Here is a 21,630-nt window from a genome sequence, read left to right on the forward strand (position 1 = left end):
AGCCTGGTCTACAGAGCGAGTTCTAGAACAGCCAGGGCTACGCTGAGAAACCCTGTCTCAAAAATAAAACAACAATAACAACAAAAACAAGGTAGTAAAAAAAAATGCTTGCAGTTTTTCTTTGAAATCGTATGTGCCATGTTTGTACTAGATCATCTAACAATGACTGAAAAGACCAGAAAGTGACAGCTCCATGAATCCCTGTCCACGTCTTCCCACCCCACCTGCTGCCCATCACCAGTTCTGACATTGCTTTCAGTGCAGAGCACAGTCCTGAAGGCAGGAGTCTCCCCTGAGATACTCATTGCATTGTTTTTGACTTTCACTGTCTCTGCAGGTGGACAGTGACCAGCTTGGGGCCAGATGCACTCAGTCCGTGCTGACACATAGTAGGCACTTCAGAAACGAGGCAGAAAAAGCCGAGTTTAAACGTGTAAGAATAAGACTGCCAAAAAAACCATCTTTATTACTTCTGGCGTTTCATAACTGTAGAGCGAAGCCTACAGTTTTCCTGCTTCTAGCATAATATGTAACACATTATAAATGAAATAAAGAGGTCTGCAATTATTTTAGCTCAAGCTCCATAATTGCTAAGCAAGACACTACATGGAGGACAAGTACCATTAGAAAACATGTCACTGTTGATTCTCAGGAAGTTCCTAAAAGCATACAACACTCAGAGCCATCAGATTCAATTAGGACTCAGTCTATTCTACAAAACCCAATTATAATTGTAAAGCATTTTTAATTCAATGAAGACAAACTGGATAATAAATATTAAAATGTCTCTTCATGCCTCCCATATTAAAAATGAAAGTATCTGGTTGGATGAACACCAATATCTACAAATGGCCAAAGGAACTCAAGAAAAAAGCCAGCTTAGTTGAAGAGCATTCGGCTGCCACATGCAAGGCCACGGTCTGAACCCCAGCATCAAACACAAACGAAAACCTAAGGCAGTTGAGACCGTCAAGGAGTCCAAATAACTAAACTACAGGCAGAAGCTGCTCTCCTGGCATTTTGTGATCCAGTGCTTGTTTTTATTCCCTTAGGAACAGGCCCCAGGCTCTGATAAGCTGCCCTCCATATCCTGCCAGGTCACATGTTATAGGTAGTTTGCTTTGTTTTGTGGGGTTTTTTTTGTTGTTGTTGTTTTTTTTTTGTTGTTGTTGTTGTTTGTTTGTTTTTTTTTTTTTTGGAGTTCTTTTTCCAAACCTTTTCAAAGCTATAGTTGATGGGCAGGAACAAGGGGGCTGAAGACCCACACCCCTTTGTTTAAGAGCTATGGACCAAGGACTGATAATATGCAAATAGGCTCTGAAGTCAGCAAACTCAGAAAAGATCAAGTGGAAGAAAAAACACAACAAAACAGAAAGCAAGGCAAGGAGAAGTACTTACAGCCAGCAAGCAGGAGCTGGTAGTAGTGCACAGCTTCTGCCGCGAGGAGCAGAGGGTGGTTCGCGTTAAACGGTGGCTGCAGCTCGTTCCACTGAGGCGTCCTAAGAAGACAGCAGAAGAATATTAATATTTAAGCTTCAGAGATGGGATGTAAATCACCCACAGACCCTGATAGAGTCTCTCACGGCTTCTGAACACTAAATGAATGTGTAATCATTAAGATCGATGCTCTTTAACTTGACATACAAGACCAGGAACTTAAGCTAAAAAGGTGGCAATGTGCCACCCAGATAACATGGAGCCAACGTTAACTTATCAGAGCTAGACTGTAATCAGCTAGATAAGAGAGACAGAAAAGAGAGGAGCAGTATTTACATGTCAACTGTAGAGACGCCATTTATCCCATTTTTGACCAGTGTTAGACATCTTCGACACGAAACAAAGTAAGTAAAAGTTGTTTTCAAAAAGCAGCTGTGTAAAAGAACAACTTACTTTAGGCTGAATTAGCTATTTCAACAGTGAAACTGCAGTAAGTTTAATTAGATCTGCCGAATTTTAAATAAGCTTGATAAATCAGATATTGATCGGGCTAATCCAGCACAGTGAGTACTAGTAAAGAATGCTGGAGCCACAAGAAAAAAAAAATCAATAGAATATTTTAAAATGTCAAAGGAGAAGGGTCATCTTCATATCCATTTTTATCTGCTTCCTTTCTTACATGTTGAGTGACTGTTTCTCTCCCACGCACAATTCACCATATTAAGTAGGATTTATTCCAGGTTTCATTTCCTCTTCTTTGTGCTATCTTATAAAAATTCTACTCATTACATGAGTTGAGATGATTCTCAAACATTTCTAGAGTGCCTAACCATTGCATCCTAGATGATCACTTTAAAGGAGACTTAGAATCTCTTTGTATTCGTTTCTATTTCCCTTAATGCATGTGAGATTGGAATAAGGGAAACAAGACCAAGAAATGGATACACAAAGAAACAGAAAGAAACAAAAAGTTCAAATCAACTGGAAAGATGCCTCATCTATTAAAGGCTAGGCTAAAAATAAAAAATACAAAAAGTTCAAACAGAGATACTCTCGGATTATATCTCCTGAGACACCATGCACAATCCTGCATTTAAATATTTACAGCATCAATTAGTGACAGCTATAGGGTAAAAAGTGCCTCCAGCTAATGAATGGATAAACAAAATGTGATATTCCTATATAATAGAATATAAAATAGATATTAAAAGTCTTATACATTGCATTAATAAAGACCTTCAAAATACGCTAACTGAAAGAAACCAGACACAAAAGGTAACATATCTCATGACTCCATCCTTTGGTGACCAGAGCAGGGAAAGGCAGGCAATACAAAGTAAGCTTCTGGTGGTGGTATAGAGATAGAGGGGAAATGATGCAGGGTTTCTTCACCTGGTAAAGAAAAGCGATTGCAGAAGGGTGCACGCATGACTGAAAGACTGAAAGTGCTTAAATTTCACTGCATGTAGACCATGGCCAAAAAAAAAGAAAAAAAAAATAGACTAAAGTCTTCCCAGATTAAAGAAGCCAGACAATAGTGTATGATCTCATTTGTAAAAGATTCTAGTGACAAGGGCAAGAAGGGAAATTATATGTCCAAGGAAACACACTGCTGTGAATGAATACATCTCACAGGCATATGTGTCAAGATTTCACAAAGGTTACATTTTTAATCTTCCACGGGGTGGCGTAGGAGGAAGGAAGAACTACCTAACGAGTGTCCAGCTGGCACGGGGTGACGTCATCATCTCCAGTGGTGTGTCGTCACTGATCTTGGGAGCAGTACTGAGCGGTCGGGGCTCAATCGTGTGCTCTACTAAGGTTCCGTAGCAACTGATGATGTACAGAGATTCAACTACAACTTGTTTGGACTGATCTGCAAACAGAGAATCAGAACGAGACGTGATGATGGCAGAGAAAGATCACAACAGGAGATTTACATTATCGACCCTGCTGTCTGCACCGTGGGCTACCAAAAGAAAGTAAGTAAGAAGAGCTCTGTGCCATGGCATCTGCACACCCTCTGCAGGTGCCTTGCATAAGCAGACGCCAGTGAACAGGTCACAACATTTCTTTTGTTTCAAGAATGACACCATTATGTTCAAAACTGTAGCATAGCCAAACACTTTGCTATAAAAATTTGAATTTCTATATTATCTATTATTCCACATATTATGGAAAATAAACGACATGAGGAGGACACGGAAGAATTATCTGAAAATGAATAATCTATGCAATAAAATTTAATAACACTGGCTTGAACAACGGACCTACATGTGGAACTAAGTCAGCCTAACAATTCAATGTTTTCTTGGCAGACTTAAATTCATCAGCTGGGTAGAGGGCTCAACAGAGATGAGTGCTTGCTGGGCAAACACAAGAACATGAGTTCAAACCCCAGAACTCTCTGAACAAACAAAGAAAGCCAACACCAACGAAAAGAAAACAGAAATCATGAATAGGCATAGTCAAATACCAGGCTGTAACGACTGTGAGGAAAAGGGATAGAGAAGGAGGATTACTGGGCTCACTGGCCACCAAATGAGCTCCAGGTTCAGGAAGGCCCTGACTCAACCAAACAAGGCAAAAATAATAGAGCAGGACACCAACATCCACATCTGGCTGCTACACACACACACACACAGACACACACACACACACACAGACACACACACACACGTGCAGGCATGCAGAAAACTTAAATATTAACATCTGGATCAAAACAACAACAACAAAAAACCCAGCATCATTTGTCTCTACAAGAAAACCAGCTGAAATAAATACAGCACTCTCATGACACAGGCTAAGCACAAGTGGGGTAACGAACAGACAGACATTCTCTATAGCTTTCTCTCAATATGTCTGCGAACCAGAAACAATACATAAAAAAAGTAAAGACCCAGTGGGCGGTGGTGGTGAACACCTTTAATCCCAGCACTCAGGAGGCAGAGGCAAGCAGATCTCTGTGAGTTCGAGGCCAGCCTGGTCTACAAGAGCTAGTTCCAGGACAGGCACCAAAACTACAGAGAAATCTTGTCTCAAAAACATAACAAAACAAAAAAAATAAAAGTAAAGAGCCTCCTCAAACTAGTCTAGTCTACTTTTCAGTGAGATTCCTGGCTCCTGTAGTAAAGGAATTGCCAGTGGAGCCATAGAGAAATCAGTGCTGGGTATGACTTTATAGGGCAGACACATGGACACACTGTCTGTGTAGGCTCAGTGCTGAAGCTCGTGTTTTACAGTAAGCAGAGGAGGACTGAGGATTGCTTATGAGCGCTGTGTGGGTCATCTTATCTCTGTGTCAGACGAATCAATTACAGCTGATTTGAGAAAATGGCCAACGACCAGCCAGGGGGACATAAAGGAGTAGCAAGCAAAAGGGGTAATTAGGACAGAAGGAGAAGCATTTGAAATCGAGCTTTGCAGAAGGTTTTAATGAGTAACAAAAAGTCCTTTCGATAGCATCATTAAACCAAAGGCAGTAACAAAAACATACAGATGGGATAAGAAAATGGGAGTGCCTCCCTCGCCTCCTCTGCAGTAGCTTTCCTAACTGGGAAGGCACCTGCTGCGCGAAGATCCGATTACAAGGCAGTGTTCACTGAAAGGTGATCGCAAGAGAAATGGCTGGTGTCTGACTGCCAACAGTGAGCACGGAGAAGAGCCATTTTTGTCAAGAACAAAAGTGACTGTGGAACAAGCCAGGGGCACGCCAGCGTGTGACCCAATTGAATCACAATAAAGTAATCGGAAAAATCATAATACTCAAAACTGTTTACTTGGTGTGTGAAACATATATAAACATTCTCTTCTATGTAAAGACCACAGGAAAGATCCTAGGTTCAAGCCCTATAACTGGAAAAAGAAAAAAAAACTATATACATGATAACAAATCACATACTAAAACAATATTTATGCAAACATTCCAGGTATTGATCCCGGTGATCAAAACAGAGGTTAAAAACATAGCAGCTGGGCTGAAGAGATGGCTCAGTGATTAAGAGCTATTGAGCACCCACATGAGGGTTCCGACATGTAACTCCAGTTCCAGAGGATCAAAGTGCCCTTTGGATCCCCCATGGATACCACCATACACTTGGTGTACATACACACATGCAGGCAAAAATATTTATACACTTAACAAAACTTTAAAAAATTAAAAACAAAAACAGTAATTCCCACCAACTCATAGGAGCAACTAATAACCACAAAACGTGACACTTATTTCTCAGAAACAGTTTGGCATTTTTGTTTTATTTGAGGGCTTGAGGATTTTGTTGGTTTTATCTTTTTTTATGTAGCAGGACCCAGAGAGATGACTCAGCAGTTGAGAGCACTTGCAGAGGACTGAACTCAGGGTCCACCACAAACCCTGCAGCTCACAATCACCTGTAACTTCAGCTCTGGAGGACTGACAATCACCTGTAACTTCAGCTCCGGGGGACTGACAATCACCTGTAACTTCAGCTCCTGGGGACTGACAATCACCTGTAACTTCAGCTCCGGAGACTGACAATCACCTGTAACTTCAGCTCCGGAGACTGACCATCCTCTTTAGAAAACAATGTATTCACGTGCACACAGGCCCCCTTAGCTAACGTAAACCGACATTAGTGAGCTTGGTTGATTGCAAGGTTACAAAATTTTCTCCTTACTTCAGAGACAATACTGTGAAATTAGCTTGTGTAATAGAACAGTTATAAAATTGATAGCCCTGAGATCAAATGTGAAATGTCATTAAAAAAGACAAAATACAGTCAACTGGCCCAGGTTAGGTATGCACATATATAATAACAGATCGAGGCAGGGAGGCGCTCTGTGAGTTGGAGGCCAGCCTGGTCTACAAGTTAAATACAGCCAGGTTTATATATAGGGACTTGCTCTTGAAGATAAATAAAAAAATCGGTCAGTGGTAAATTCATTTTCCACTGTGTGAGAAAATAGTTTTAATTAGTTAGAGCCAGACTTGATAGATAAAAAGAAAGAAGTGGACTTCATTTTATTTCAGTAAAAACTATAGGCTATTAGTCATAAAGTCATCTAGAAGAGTTCTCACCCCGTATCCTCAGAGGCGATGCAACAGGGCAGCTGAGCATTAGCAAACCACGTACCTTTCTCCCGTTTCAGACCTGCGTTGTTGGCAAACCACGACCTGGAGGTCCCGAACACTGCAGCGACGCAAAACTCGCCACCCATCGATTTGCTCGGAGAAATTTGTGGAGGTGGTTTAACTTTGCTTAAAAAGTAAAAGAACATTTAAAAATCACCATGATGAACCACAGAAAGGCCTACCCCTAAATACCGAGGTGCTACAGTACAGTCATGCATTCCCTCAGAGAACTACTGACCAATGGAACGAGACGGTGCAGGAGGTGAGACCTGAATGATTCCAAAGATAAAGGGTCTTGATGAGAGAGCTGGGTGTGGTGGCACACACCTGCGATCCCACCCAAGGCCAGAGGGATCCTTTTTTTTGTGTGTGTCTGGGTTCCATGGCTAGCCTAGGTAACTAGTAAGACACTGCCTCAACAAAATAAAACAAATTGCTTTTGAACTGGATGCTGGCTTCGGAATTACAGCCACTCCTTTCAGATGGCTAACATTCCAGTGGAAACTTTTCAATGGAGGAACAGACACATTTCCAACATTAACAGTCCATTCCAACGTCAGGACAAGAAGACTACCATACAGTACGTAGAGACAGCATGCGTGGAAATGAGGATGACTCGAAATGAAGCCTTGGTGCTGCTGGAAGCCCTGCTCTCTGCAGAACCATGCGCTATGGAGAATCTAATGCCCTGCCCTATTACAAGTAGAGTCAGTCGTCTTCCTGGCGGCTGGATTTGTGAAAATGACTTATCTATTTTGCTTGGTGGAAAAACCAGGACGAGCTAAATACTGAAAGCTTACCAAACACAAATCCGTTCTCTCTTCGCTGTGACCGAGGATGTATGTGCTAACCGCCGTCACTCCAGAGACTTCCACTAAGAACCCGCTTTCCTCTGCTGTGCACAACCCAGTTTCACGTCCTTGCCTTCTACTTTCAAGCTTTCACTGTCTTTCAATTCCTGGATTTCTGTTCTCTTCTGAATTAGCAAATTTCTCAAAGCTAACTATCAATTATACAACTATGGTCCATAGATTACCTCTCTAATTCCCAGCCCAGAATATGACGCACTGGCAAAAAAAACGTCAACGCCGTGAAGCTGGGGCCCTGAGGCTCGGCTTTGCACTGAGTCCTACTGGTTACCAACGTGACCGCCACCTTCTGCTCTTGCCTCATTGTATCTCATTATCTCCAACCAGATGTGTTGCCAAGGGAAGATTGGTTTCTGGGGTCCAGAAGAACCCTGAACTGGAATGACCCAACACTTTTCCCACTCAGAGCTCTGACTACCAGAATGCATGGCATGGATGGCAATGCTACTGTGTGGGGCTGGGGACTGTGTCTGCTCTCACAGCATGGTCTCCAGACAGTAGGACCGCAGAGTATTACTCAGACAACTGAGCAACTGCTAAGGAGGCCCTAGCCCAGATGTCATAAAGCAAAAGTTTGCCATAATCTGTGCAGATATAATTTTTGGAAGCCCCTCCCTGACCCAGCAGATTACGCAGTGTGTTCTCCTACTGCATTAGAGAAAGCAAGCCAGGCTCTTGGGGCAGGGCCTTCACATTTCCTAACACGACACACATTCCATCTACGCTCACAGACCTTGCCTGTTTTTCAGATAGCCCTTTGGCGACCTCGCTTTCCCTGTCCCTGCGACACTTGAAATAATCTTCAACATTTAATTTCCTGAGATTTCTGTGTGGACACTTTCCAGAGGGAGGGAGAGGGAGAGGGAGAGGGGGAGGGGGAGGGGGAGGGGGAGGGGGACGGAAGGAGGGAGGGAGGGAGGGAGGGAGGGAGGGAGGGAGGGAGGGAGGGAGCGAGCGAGGAAGGCTGGAACAGATGCTGCCCTGATTGGTCCAGCTGAACTTCCACTTTGAACAAAAATCTATGGTAGTACACACAATAGTGCACAAAAGGGCCATTTCTTTCAATCACTCATTAATAATCACTAAACACATTGTTTCCACTAAATCACATCCACATAGAAAATATACAAAATCAAGTGTGGTCAGCCTCTCAGAGAAAAGTACAATATTGCATCGGTCTTTGAAGAATGGTTTATGTGATGTCATGGATGTGGTCCCCCACTTCCCTTGCTGTGCAGCTGCTCTGCCAGTGACCCACCAGAAAGGCAACAGCAACACCCTCCCTCTCCGCTTCAGCGTGTGCGCCCTCCCGATATCTAGGTCACTTAAGCTCACAGCTAATCGTCTGGACGTGAATCTCCTTGTGTGTTTCCTCAGAGTGTGTGCTGCTCTTCAACGCTTCTCAGTCCATCACTGACTGACAAGCTCCTGTGGCTGCCATCTGTGATGTGCCCCTGGCCACTATGGCCCTTAGGAGTTTTGAGTGCTGGGGGAAGAGGAGCAAGAGAAACCACTACAGAAGGTTTGTTTTTATTTGTGTGTGTGTTGGTATGATCGTGTGTGTGGACACCAGCAAAGACAGGTGACCTCCACTATGGCTCACTACATTGTTGCTGTTGATGATGTCACGTCACCATCGTTATTGTTACTTTGGTGACCGTTTTCTCACTGACCTAGACCCTATCAACTAATAAGCTAGTCAGCAAGATCTGGGGATCCATCTATTCTCTTCACCTCACACTCCCCTCCCCAGGCTGGAGTTACAGACATTTGATACCATGCTTTTTATATGGGTGCTGGGGATCTGAATTCTGGTCCCCTTGCTTGCACGATCTACGTAGATTCCACTAAAGAGTTTCTTTGAAAAGTGTTTGCAACTGTGGGTCTACGCTATCAGGAGCCAGTCACACTATAATGTACAAGTAAGCTTCACAGAAACAAGCTCAAATTGGCAAATTACTGGATGAGACTTTGTTATGGTTGGCGTTACTTAATCATGTAATAGCAAGCGGTTTTGCCATTTCAAGAAGGAATATATGGTTCCCCAGAAGGATTTGGACAGACTCAAATATAACACCAGGACAAAAGACTAGCTTTCTAACAGAATCAAGAAACGCCAAAAAATTTATAGGGAATCAGTGTATCCTTTGAGAACATTCTATACGTTTATCATCTTACATTTCAGCAAGCCTGGAATTAGCAACAGCTAAACTTCATTAGATTTCTATAGGCTTCACATCGGCCAGCACCAACACAGTACCATTTTATACAAACTCAAATGTGTTATGAGAAACGACACCCCATGGTAAAACTGTGTTGCATTTATGAAAAAACTATTACTTTAGTCTTCTATTACATCAGCTATCCTTTACCCAGTGACAGGATACCAGTGAACCTCATGAGTTAAGAAGTCAGTTTGAAAAAAGATAGTTTTTAATGCCCCTCACATACCACAGTGCTTAAGAGGGGAGAGAGCATATTTGGGGGAGCTAGTTCATATCAAATTATTTCCATCATCAGTCTCCATCTGGCATGATTTTGTCATATAAGCAAAATAGAAACATAAAAATATGTGCACGCATGTATAAATCTTACAGAGAAATAAAAAGAGATAATGTAATAAAAAAAAGAACGCTACTTAGAAAACATTTTTTATGTGTTCTCCTTAAAGCTAGACATTTTAACTCTGGCTCCATTTGCTCCTAATCTTAATTTTAAAAAATATTGTGGAAGAAGCCTCGTAGGACCAAAACAGTCTTTCTTCTCATGCGTGTAGGCAACAGGCTACACACAAACCTTTCCACAATGAACAGAGTATTTCTACCGCAAAACACCCTGCTGTTGACAGAAAAAAGGAAAAAAAGAGGCAGAGAAAGAGGATACGTAAGTAAGAGAAGAAAGGGGCAGCCCTGTAAATCATGCGGACGTTCAGACTGCTCACTTGACCTGCACGGGGAAGACTGTAATGTTAACCTCGTTTCTTGCTTGCGCTCAACACCATTCTCCTCAGAAGGGGTCTCAACAAGCCCCAACACAGGCCAATTTAAGAAGGTTTCCTGTGCATGGGCAACGAACTGCTCTTTACTGACTTAACCTTATACACCTATGCTATTGATAATACAATGAATAAAACAGTACTTCCATTTTAATTGCTGCACAGAAGTTTAACTGCACTGATTATATGGACTCAGCTGTGAGTTTAAAGAAACATACAGGAGAACACGGCATGCATACAGACAGTTTAAGAGACACAGAGCAGAACACAGCAGTCCCGCAGATGCCTCTTTACTACATCGAGCGCCTGGATTAACTTTTTAGCAAAACATGAGAGAAAAATGAAATAAATACAACAGCTGCCAATCGTGGCAAAATAATCGTAAAATACCATATGCACTAAACCCTTCCTAAGGAACCCAGGAGAGAAACAGAACACACAAACACAGAGCAAAATAAACACAGTGGTAAATAAAAGCAGGAGTTTAATTCTCTCACTGTGCTTAAGAAAGTCCTTGAAGAAAGAAAATCAAGCTCAATCTACAGCTCACTGGTATCCCATTGCTTCTCAAACATTTGGAAAGTCTTAAAAACCCTCCATCACAATCTAGATTAACACTGGCTTTCTCTTGCCTACTTTGCATTCGAATGCAAACAAGAGAAAGAAAAAGAAACAGAAACAAAACCCTTCCCTCTTGAGTCACCTGATTTTAGAAATAAAAATGTGTTCAAACCACCGCAAAATAACTGTGCTATGTACCACAGAGAGGAACTGAAGCTACAGCTATGGGGGGCACACTCGCCCAGGGTGCTGAGAGAGGGGCACAGCATGGAAGGAGCTGAGACAGACGCGAACTGTCAAACGTTAGAGTTTGAGTGGGAACGAGCACTAAGAATTCCAACAGAGAGAAACTGAAAATTCGTTTTCTTTACGAGCTATATTAGTTCCTGTGTGACAAAGCTTTCAAAAGAATTTAGAAATCTTCTCTTTCTCTAATTTTTCCCCTAAAACTAGACTAGAAAGGCAACTAGAATTACTTTATTTTAAACAATCGAAAACATGAATATTTATTTATATAATATTTATAATAAATTTACTTATACTATGGTATTATAAAGTATGTTTACAAGTTTAAAAGCGAAGAAAACATAAGAGATGAAAAAGATCTCATCTGCACACATCGCCTTGCCAAGGGTGAAGCTATGAAGCTTTCAAATATGCTCAGGGGAACGCTCAGGAAAAACTACGTACTACAGTTCCACACGTAAACTTGACCCCTTTCTTAAAGGCGACTGTAAGTAATACAGAGGCAATCATGAATAAGGGCTATTTTCCTAGCGAACATAAGCATTACTGTGTGCTCTACACACAGACAACTCTGGGAAAGACTTCACATGCACACCAGCATAACACTGTTAATGCAGAAATCAAAATCTCTTAGTAAGTGTCCATTAGGCTGAGGCAGGAGAACTTTACAAACTTTAAGTCCAGCCTGGGCTACACAGTAATTTCCAGGCCAGCATAGGCTACAGTACGGATGGATTTTGTCTCGACAAATCAACAACAAAAATTGGCATGGTCTCTCAAAACAATAAATATCCTACATAAACATATAACGTGGAGAGTGCTGGAAATTCCTAGGTTGACTGCTACTGTCAAATATAGCCTGCACCACTTCATTCCCCCAGCCTGCTGTGATATCAAAGGGAAAATGCTGCTTTTAAATGGTCTCATCTGAAACTGAATTAAAGACTTAAAGTCCTTTACTGAAGAATAAAGAATTAGTGCAAACTGTGACATACCAAAAGAAAAAACCTTAACTAAGTACAAATGTTGTAACCCAAAACTAATTTCTGAGAATTATAAGAAATTTACATTATAAAAGAAGCTATAAAAATTTCGTGTTCATCTAACATACATGTACTGCCCTGACTAAAAAGACTATAAACATCCTTAGTTAGCATGATGTTTCATTTTAGGGCGGTAAATAAGAACATTCTCAAGTTGAACGCTAAGTATCATGGAAAAACAGCAAATGCTGTGGAAACAAAGCGGCTCTCATAAACAACATGGAAGAAGTTGTCAAATCTATATTCATTTTGCTGCCTTAATTTGAGGTTTCATTAAGATTTTAATGGAAAAAACATGCACCCTGGTAATGTGGCGCACTGAAAAGGAGGACCTTTGAGTCTAGTGCAAGTGACTAAAAACGAGTTTCCTGGGACCTAACGATGGCATCAAACAGACCACAAAGCAGTCTCTGGAAGACAGGCAGTGATTTAGAAGTCGACTATATTTCATAGATCCCTTTCTTTAATCTGGCTCTTTTAATCTTGTTTCAACCTCAAATCATTTCTAGTTGACAAGTGCCTTTGCTTAACTGTGAGGAGCACATGAGCTGCTGGGGGAGCAGCCTTTCCTTATTTAACACACAACACTTGTTAGTCCATCTTCAGCTGCATGTCAAAACTTCAGTCCGCATTAACATGCTGAAACTCTTTGCTTTGTACTCAGAATGAGGAATTTATCCTCAAATGGAATTTAATTCCACATTTAGTGCACAAAGACATTTAATCATATTTTGGATGTGGCATTTAAAATTCCCTAGTCACCCTAAGCCAGCAAAATTCCATGTATCTTACTGGTTTTGAGAAGAAATCTGATTTAAAAAAAAAAAGAAAGATCAACTTTGAGAGGATTTGTCTCTGTATACTGTCAAGACAGTTTTGCCATCTCTGTCCTATACTATACTAGAGAGGTGGCTATTTGGTGGAGACTCTTATCACCTAGCCCTACAGGAGAATGAAAACTTCCATTCCCAGAGCACAAGAACCCTGCAAATGTTCCAGGAAACAATACAACTATAAAAAGACTGGTCAGTTTTGGAGAGACAATCTTATTGCAGGTCCCAAGCTGGACTTAAACTTGCTGTCTACTGCCTCGGCCTCCCGGGTGGAATATTCCATGCATGCAACTCGTGCCCAGATAAAACACTGTTCAGGATCTAACAGAGCACAATTAACAATTCTTAGCAGCAGTTGTGAGGACCAGAAAGATGTGAAGAACTTAAATACCTCCCATGGCTCAAAACTTCCTTTTCTAGTTCTTAAGAACTAGAGATAGCATGGCGTGGTGGCACACACCTGAAATCACAGCACTCAGGGAGCCAAGGCCTGAGGACTCCGCAAGGAGGAGACAAGTCTGGTCCACACAGAGTTCTACCCTAGCCAGGGGAGACCCTCTTGAGGCAAAGCACATGATCTAGTTGTAAGAAGAATCTTTTCAGACAGGGTGTCCACCCCAGCACTGCGGTCCTCAGAGGTTACTATTTAATGAGCTGCTACTATGCAGTAGTGTCGTGTCGTGTCGAAGTAGTGCAGTGCATTTATCCATTATGAGCTCATTTCATCCTCACAACGAAGCCACAGAACAGATGCTAACGCTGCTTCATTACATATATAAGGAAAAGAGGAAACGCAAGGCTCTAGGGTATCTGAGATCACAGTGCCAGTAAACATAGGAGTTGGTATGTAAGAGCAAGGCAGCTTTATTCTAGAATCCCAATTCATAATTACTTAAACATTTTATATCAGATCCTCAACACGTTCTAACTGCTGTCTTCAAATGTAAATATGGACCACACTCTTCCCTCTCTGTGGTTATCATGCCTCAACTGTCTAACATAGCTCAACAGAATGTCATGGGCGTTTTCATCAGAAATACGCATTCCTTTACCTTTTATTCGGCTCATTAAATACCCAATCTATTCAAAACAGAGTTCAACACAGTCCTTTTGGGACCAAATAAAACTGCAACTCGGCCCTCCATATATTTGTACTGAAAAACAAACTCCATTCTCTAGTATGAAGTATGGTAAGTGAGGAACCTCATATTCAGACTCGACTTGTGGCTAGACCTTTCTTGTATTATTCATCAGCATGGTGACAGAACTCTTCTGCCTTCTTTAAGAGAAAAACAAAAAAAACAAATAAAAACGAAACAAATCCGGTTTTTGTAGAAAAAAGTGTTTTGAAAGACTCAAGTAAAACCAAAGGAACTGCTTTTTAAAGGTTTAGATGCCAACAGTCAGAACTACTCAGCCAGTAACTTGGTGCATCTATCTGTGATCAGGCCATGCAATTGAAAACAAACTATAAAGCAGTTACTTTCCGAGAGTACAGCAATGAATTAGGCATGCGGGACCAAATGGGGACTCACCATGGAGCTTTTATGGAAAAACACCCCGCTCCAAAGAGATACGGCCTTGGTGGAAAAGGGGGGAAAATGTACAAAAAATTAGAGGAAAACTCATTCAACATTAGTAAATACATGTAAACTGTACTGTTATAGAGTATGATAAAAATAACTCAAAATTAATAATCAATAGCAATTCTGCCATGTATGCTGTGGTAGAACCAGTAAGTACGTGAGGTACAGAAACAAGGGCCTCGGGTTTTCATAGAAACGTAGATTTGAATTTTCTCTATTTCTCCCCCTTTTCTGGAGCACCCCAGCAGCACACCTGCTTTAACACAAAATTCACGGCTGAAGCCCTTAAACACAGAGAGCAAATCAAATGGGAAAGTCAGACAGAGAAGAACAATTACTATGTGTGACACAAAGTATTCAGTGCTAAGGAGAGATGTCGGGACTCTGACATCAGAGCGTTTGTGCTCCCCAGCTGCTGCTTCTCCCCACACAGTTCTCAAGTGCTTATCTGCAGTAAGCTGGACTGCACGTTGTTCTGTGGGTCACTGGCAAAATGATGGAATGAGTTCTAGTTCTGGTTATAGCCCAGAAAGTTAGCATAAGAACACAGCCTCCTCACCCGCTGCAGTTGGCAAAGGGGGACCACGCTCAACTGCAGCCTCAACTGCATGTGTGAAGTACCACAGGGGTACAAACTGAGAATTCAGTGCTACACGTTATTTCTGCTTTAAATTCAGTTCCCAGTTTTTAAGGCATGCTATGCACAAGTAAGACTTAGAAATATAGTTATATTCAAAAAAATTTAATGTGGCATCTGACATTTGGAAGACATAATAAATTGAAGGGGACACACATTACTAAGCTGTGACTATTTCCTTTTTCAAAACTGGAGACTGGGATATTAAGGAGAAAGATAATCCTGTTAATTAGTATTAATTTCCAAACAAACAGAGTACATTCCAGAACAAATTAAAGGTCGAGAAAAATGTCCTCACAATAGTTAGCATGTTTCTGGGGTTTAGAATGCAATAAATACAAAGGCAGACTGAGAGACACGGGCATTAAGAGAAGACAGACATCAGAGAGGGGGTGTGGCTGACAAGCACTCTTGCGAGCTTTAAAGGTTTAGTTACTGGGAAGGACAGAACCAGTAAAATCAACAGTGGCCTTCCATCGTTTTCCTCTGTGACCCACAGAATATTAACATCAAGCTGCAGAAAACAATGCATAAAAACAAGATCGAAAGACCAAGTGGATGAATGCAGTTTTTGTTTGTAAAACATTTTACTATTTTCTCGACATTTCATAACCGTAATGCTTGGGTATTGCTACAGCACAAAAAAAAATGTATTTTTAAAGGCATAAACCTTGCTACGGAGTCTAAGTTGCTTAACTTCCAAAATGTTACTGAGTTAGGCCAATGTAGCCCGACTGTTTACTCCATTATGTGACACTGAAGAAAAAGCTCTGGTCACATGGACTTGACGTCAAGATTTATTTAATTCTATCAGAACTCTTATGTCACAAGTGCTCGCTCAGTACTTTGAAAAACTCCTGAACTGACCAATGTCTCCACGACATAGGGATCCTGTACATTAATAAAAAAAAATAAATAAATAAAAGGAGGGTAAAGCCATTTCTAAATGCCAGAAATACTTCAAATTGAAGGGAATTGTGTTGGAAGACAATACTCACCTTTCGTTTCAATTATTATAAGCAGAACACCCCAAATATTCCAATACTCAGAATACTTCTGTTAGAAACACCGTCATCTAAAATAGCTCCATGGTGTCCGTGTGTAATGTGCAGGGCCCGTGGACAGCCCTCTAACTATGCTCAAGTTGCAACATACAACAGAATTCAGATTATTGACAGGAACACCAAACACATGAATAGTCACAGAGACACAGACACTCGCAGGGTAAAGAACTTGGAAGTTTGTACTGAAATTGTCTACTCAGTCCTCTATAACTTGAAAGACTTCTCCACTGGCTTCAAAAAACAACAAACAAAAATGGGACAAAATTTATCCGTCTCTACATTAACAAACTAACAACAAAATCCCACTACCTAAAGACCCTGACACTCCCTACCTTCAGAGAAAACGTCCTGGTTTATAAAGCAGAAACACGCTTCACCCCATCAAATGAAAAGTAAACCGAAACAGACAAACAACCCCCGATTTCTTTCCAGAAATCACAGCAGGTTGCAAATGTCACCAGTCAGATGCTTGCCCCACGGTACCATGATGACCCTTAGAGGAGGCCCTTAGCAGCGCCACAGTCACCTCTGCCGACAAGTGTCACAACTCACAGTGTAGCCCGGCTGCTTTGGTTAAAAGCTGCTCTACCTCCAGCCAGAAGGGATCCAGTGGCCAACAGCTCCAAGAGAGAGAGGGCGGCCGAAGGCACGGGGTGAGAGCCCAGTTTGGTATGGCTCCATTGAGAGAGGGCGGCAGGGCATGGGGTGAGAGCCCAGTTTGGTGTGGCTCCATAGAGCGAGGACGGCCGAAGGCGCGGGGTGAGAGCCCAGTTTGGTATGCAGACTTGGCAAGCATCCAGCTCGCATTTGCCCACTTCTTGCCTGGTCTGGCAGATTGGACCTCTGCCACGAACATGTGAAAGATCTACCGACTCCAAAGGAGCACACTGACTCACGCCAATGCTGGCTGGGGGTAGTGTCAGCTGCTCCTTTGAAAGGCTCCTGCTTAATCTTTCTTCAGTAGTAAAAGAATGAAAATATGAAGTCACGAAGTCCAGGCCCGGGATCCAGCTGTCTGCACCTATGACTGTCCTCACACACCCGACACTGCAGGCACACAGCTGCAGTTTAGTACTCACATGGTAGGGAGTGGATGAATCTGAATGCTGGCTGTATTAAGTAGTGAATTCCGATTACTAGAGGTGGGTCTGAAGAATTCACACATCCAGCAATGTAGACGGGCGGAGGTGGCATGCACCATTAATCCCAGCACTGGAGAGGCAGAGGCAGGTCGATCTCTATGAGTACGAGACCAGTCTGGTTCCAGGACAGTCAGGGCTACACTGAAAAACCCTGTCTCAGAAAACCAAAATAGTGTCTGACACACATGCATGCACACACACACACACACCCCTACACAAAAATAAAAACAAAAATAATAATAATAAAACACTTTGAGTTGCAGTAATATGGTTGGTTAAATCTGCAGGACAATAGCTAAGTAATATAAGTAATAGAAATCAAATTCTAGATTGTTAGAGAATTATTTATTTATAAGCTAATATGAAATTACATGGCCATTAAGTCTCAAAGGAATTCTCAAAAACAGTAACAAACAGTACTTTAAACAGGTGGTTCAGTGGTTAGAGCATTTACTGTACTTCCTGGGGACCAGAGTTCAGTTCCCAGCACTCAGTGGCTCTGTCACTGCAGTTTCAAGGCATCTGTTGTGAACACATGTAAACCTCTGTAACCTGATTCTAGTGGTAAAAGGTTACTCTTAAGATTTGTCCAATGAGCCTAGTGGTGGTGGTGCACACCTTTAATCCCAGCACTTGGGAGGCGGAAGCAAGAGGATCTCTGTGAGTTCAAGGCCAGCCTGGTCTACAGAGTGAGTTCTAGGACAGGCTCCAAAACTACAGAGAAACCCTGTCTCAACGCACACACACACACACACACACACACACAATTGATTTGTCCAATCCATAGGCTCTGGGAGTTCCTGAGTGGCTTTCTGTGCTGCCTAGGCGGACTTCAAGCTTGTGAACCTTCTGCTTCAGCCTCCTGTGCACGCTGAGAGTACACAATCTATCAGCCAGCCCAACCCTCGTCTCCCTCCAGAGTTAAAGTAGCATCTGGAATTTAAAAGATAAATTTCATGAACATACTACATCAACCCTATCCTTCAGCTGATCAAGTTCTGTGACCAACTAAAACATGGGGCCAGAGGGACTCCAAGATGCCAGGAACTACGAGAAGAGAAGGCTACAGCACGTCATATAAACAATGCTCAAGGGAGGTGAGACGTTTTAAGTTCAATTTAAAATTCACTCTAAAGGCCCTTCTGCCACTGTGTGCACCTTCTCTAAAGCAAATGATGGGAATTCCCATTTCCTTCCCCATTGCTGCAAATGAGCCCTCATGTCATTTCCAACTTTTAATTGGTTCATTAGCCGAATTTTAACTGTTCCCCAGCAGACAGGTTAACGGCACTGGCAGTTTTCGATCTGCTGATCTGTAGGACAAACTGAAGCTGAAGCAGACAGCTGACTAATTTGAGACATATTTGGCATGCCATTTTAAATTACAAACTCAAGACGTAAAAAAATTTTCATTAGAAAAACATAGATAATGCTGAAGTTCTTCCATATGCAACAGAGGAGCGACTAGCATAGCATAAATAATGCCAAACTTCTGTCGACTGCTATGCCCGCTGACTTTCAATATGGTATACAGTAGACTTCTTTCAAATAAAAAAATCCGCAGCTTTACAGCAAAATGCAATAAACTATGCTATGGTTTAAGTCCTCTACTTATTTGGCGCAAAAGCTAGAAACTCCAACTACGGTAAATACATTGCACATGTAGACAAAAGCGCACACACTCAAATGAAAACGCTCTTGTGATCAGGTTGTATCTGGAACCAAACCCTCAGAGCAAAACTATACAAATTTATGGTTACAAAAGACAGAGACAGAAAGTGGCAAATCACCATGGGCTATGGTATACGGGGGTCTGTTACCAAATCTTTCCATCTTCTCTGAACTTACTCTATAAGGCTTGAGGCTCGGATGAAAGTCTAAATAAACCAAGGTGAACGGGATTGAACTGAATTAAAGTAAGGAATGGACGTTACGTTTACTATATGAAAATGTTATTTACTCTCAAACAAAACTTGATGACAAACTTGTTTTTAAAATACCAGCTGCAGACATTCAAATAAATGCTATTAAGTGAGAGACACACCTGTTTACTAAGTGTGGCTCGGAAGGGCTTAAATGGGACAATGAGATCAAAGAAGTGCTGGGAATGCACACATCACATGTGAATTCTTCTCTTCCGAGGAACTCCCATAGGGCACTGACAGTAAGTACAAGTGCCCGCAGGAGAAGCCAGGACTACACAGCCCTCACTCTGGCTTAAAGGGCTAGGGCCCACGGTTTCAAGATATTCACGGAGAAATGGGGGCATGAGAAGGTGGGGAAGATTATAAACACAGTGGAAGAATGTGAGTTCACTTCCAGGGGGCTCCCACAAGCTAAGAGCAAGAAAGTAACTTCATTCTCAATTTTTATAGTCTTTGTTCCCATGAAACTGGTTCAACCTCATTCTAGCATAAACTGTTCCCTTCTGTGTCCACAAAACTGACATCCATCATCTTAGATTTAAAACACATAAAATACAACAGCAAATTAGTTATTACTAGCATCTGAAATTATTCGCTTTTGATTTAATTGAACCAAATGACTATGAAATGCTGTTAATGATCCGTACTACAGAAACCTCATCTCCAAACGACAGAACAATCCCTGCTTCTCTCTCCCTTGTAATGGGAGCCTTCCCTCTTTCCCTCCCTCCCTCCCTCCCTCCCTCCCTCCCTCCCTCCCTCCCTCCCCCCTTCCTCCCTCCCTCCCTCCCTCCCTCCCTGGCTCCCTCTTTCCTCTCAACCTTCCTGCCTGTGGTACTGAGAACTGAACCCATGGCCTCACACACGCAAAGCAAGTGCTCTTCCACTAGCCTAAAGGTCCCCTTCTTTCCTTCTCTAGTTAAAGACATGATGCTGTGGTGAGGGGCTTTCCAGTCCTCCTGTACTAGACCAGCAGAAAGTGGACTCTGTTTACATGAGTGGTGGCTGAAGTCAAACAATTCCTAGAACTTCCTTTGCCTCACCCAAACCCAGCATGTGAGCTAAGACGCAGCTGCTGCCATCAGAGGCCTTCCTTCCTCTAAGGGGTGCTTCAAGGTATTCAACAGAAAGGTGTAAACACAGCTGTCTTCTGCCATTTGTAGATGGGCTGGCCTAGTGTGTGCAGAGCAGAGGGACAGATGGTCCCAACACCGCACAGGCTTTCACGGACATGTATTTGTAAAAATAAGAGGGCAGATGTTAGGCATGGTAACGGCACATTTGTGTCCCACAGAGTCAAGCTGAGGTTTGTATCTCAAACAGGATGTCTGAACTCCTGAGTCTTAGGCAATTTTCATACTTCTGCGACAGTATTCTAACACTTTGTGGGTGTGCTACGCCTTTACACAGAATACCAACAACATGAGACAAATGGAAGATGCTCTACTTAACAACTAGATATATTACCAGGTGTATCTGAGCAGCCACGGCATTTACATGTTTGAAACGGCTGAGTTGCCGGGCGGTGGTGGCACACGCCTTTAATCTCAGCACTCGGGAGGCAGAGGCAGGCGGATCTCTGTGAGTTCGAGACCAGCCTGGTCTACAAGAGCTAGTTCCAGGACAGGCTCTAAAGCCACAGAGAAACCCTGTCTCGAAAAACCAAAAAAAAAAAAAGAAAAAGAAAAGAAACGGCTGAGTTCTGTGTCCAGTTTCTAAATCATCCGTGGAAACCACTCCTTGTTAAATAACTACATTCTAAAAGCACTAGGAAAGGTGTGGGCAACACAGCATTTAAGAAATGAGCGTACATGGAAAAAGAAAATTCTGCTTGTTTTTTACACTGGTTAGTTATCTTCATGAGAAAACCAATTTCCCAGTATATAAAGCAAAATGGAATAGAAAGATTAAATAGCTAGCTGCAGTTTTAAAAATGCTTCAATAGAATAAATAAATGTGGTCTGTGAATGCTAATGGCATAAAATCTAAGGCTGAAACTGGATCTGGCACTTACTCTAGAAGAACCTGTAACAAACAGAGAGAACGTACTTTCATGCTTTTCTGTTCATTGGTGGAGCTGGGACTGAGGGCCTCCAACATGATGAAGAAGACATCCAACCTCTCCTTTTAACTGGTCATCCCTAACCAACCTGCCTAGACTAGCTTTGAACCTGAGATCCTC

At 42.1% G+C, this 21,630-nt stretch overlaps 1 protein-coding gene across 7 annotated transcripts in view; it reads right to left on the minus strand.

Moving 5' to 3' along the window:
* Bcas3 (BCAS3 microtubule associated cell migration factor) overlaps window positions 1–21,630 on the minus strand; it is a 485,118-nt gene that overhangs the window by 278,021 nt on the left and 185,467 nt on the right. For 4 of the 7 annotated variants that reach the window (XM_042055034.1, XM_042055036.1, XM_042055035.1 and 1 more), the window contains exons 17-20: window positions 14,630–14,674; window positions 6,549–6,673; window positions 3,148–3,313; window positions 1,399–1,499 (exon numbers count right to left, since the gene is read on the minus strand). In XM_042055034.1, the coding sequence (XP_041910968.1) occupies window positions 1,399–1,499; window positions 3,148–3,313; window positions 6,549–6,673; window positions 14,630–14,674 (437 nt within the window). The remainder of the gene's footprint in view (window positions 1–1,398; window positions 1,500–3,147; window positions 3,314–6,548; window positions 6,674–14,629; window positions 14,675–21,630) is intronic. The other 3 variants (XM_042055038.1, XM_042055037.1, XM_042055033.1) reach the window with 1 other exon arrangement.

Source organism: Arvicola amphibius, chromosome 4, assembly GCF_903992535.2.
Source record: "Arvicola amphibius chromosome 4, mArvAmp1.2, whole genome shotgun sequence".
Classification (NCBI taxonomy): domain Eukaryota; kingdom Metazoa; phylum Chordata; class Mammalia; order Rodentia; family Cricetidae; genus Arvicola; species Arvicola amphibius.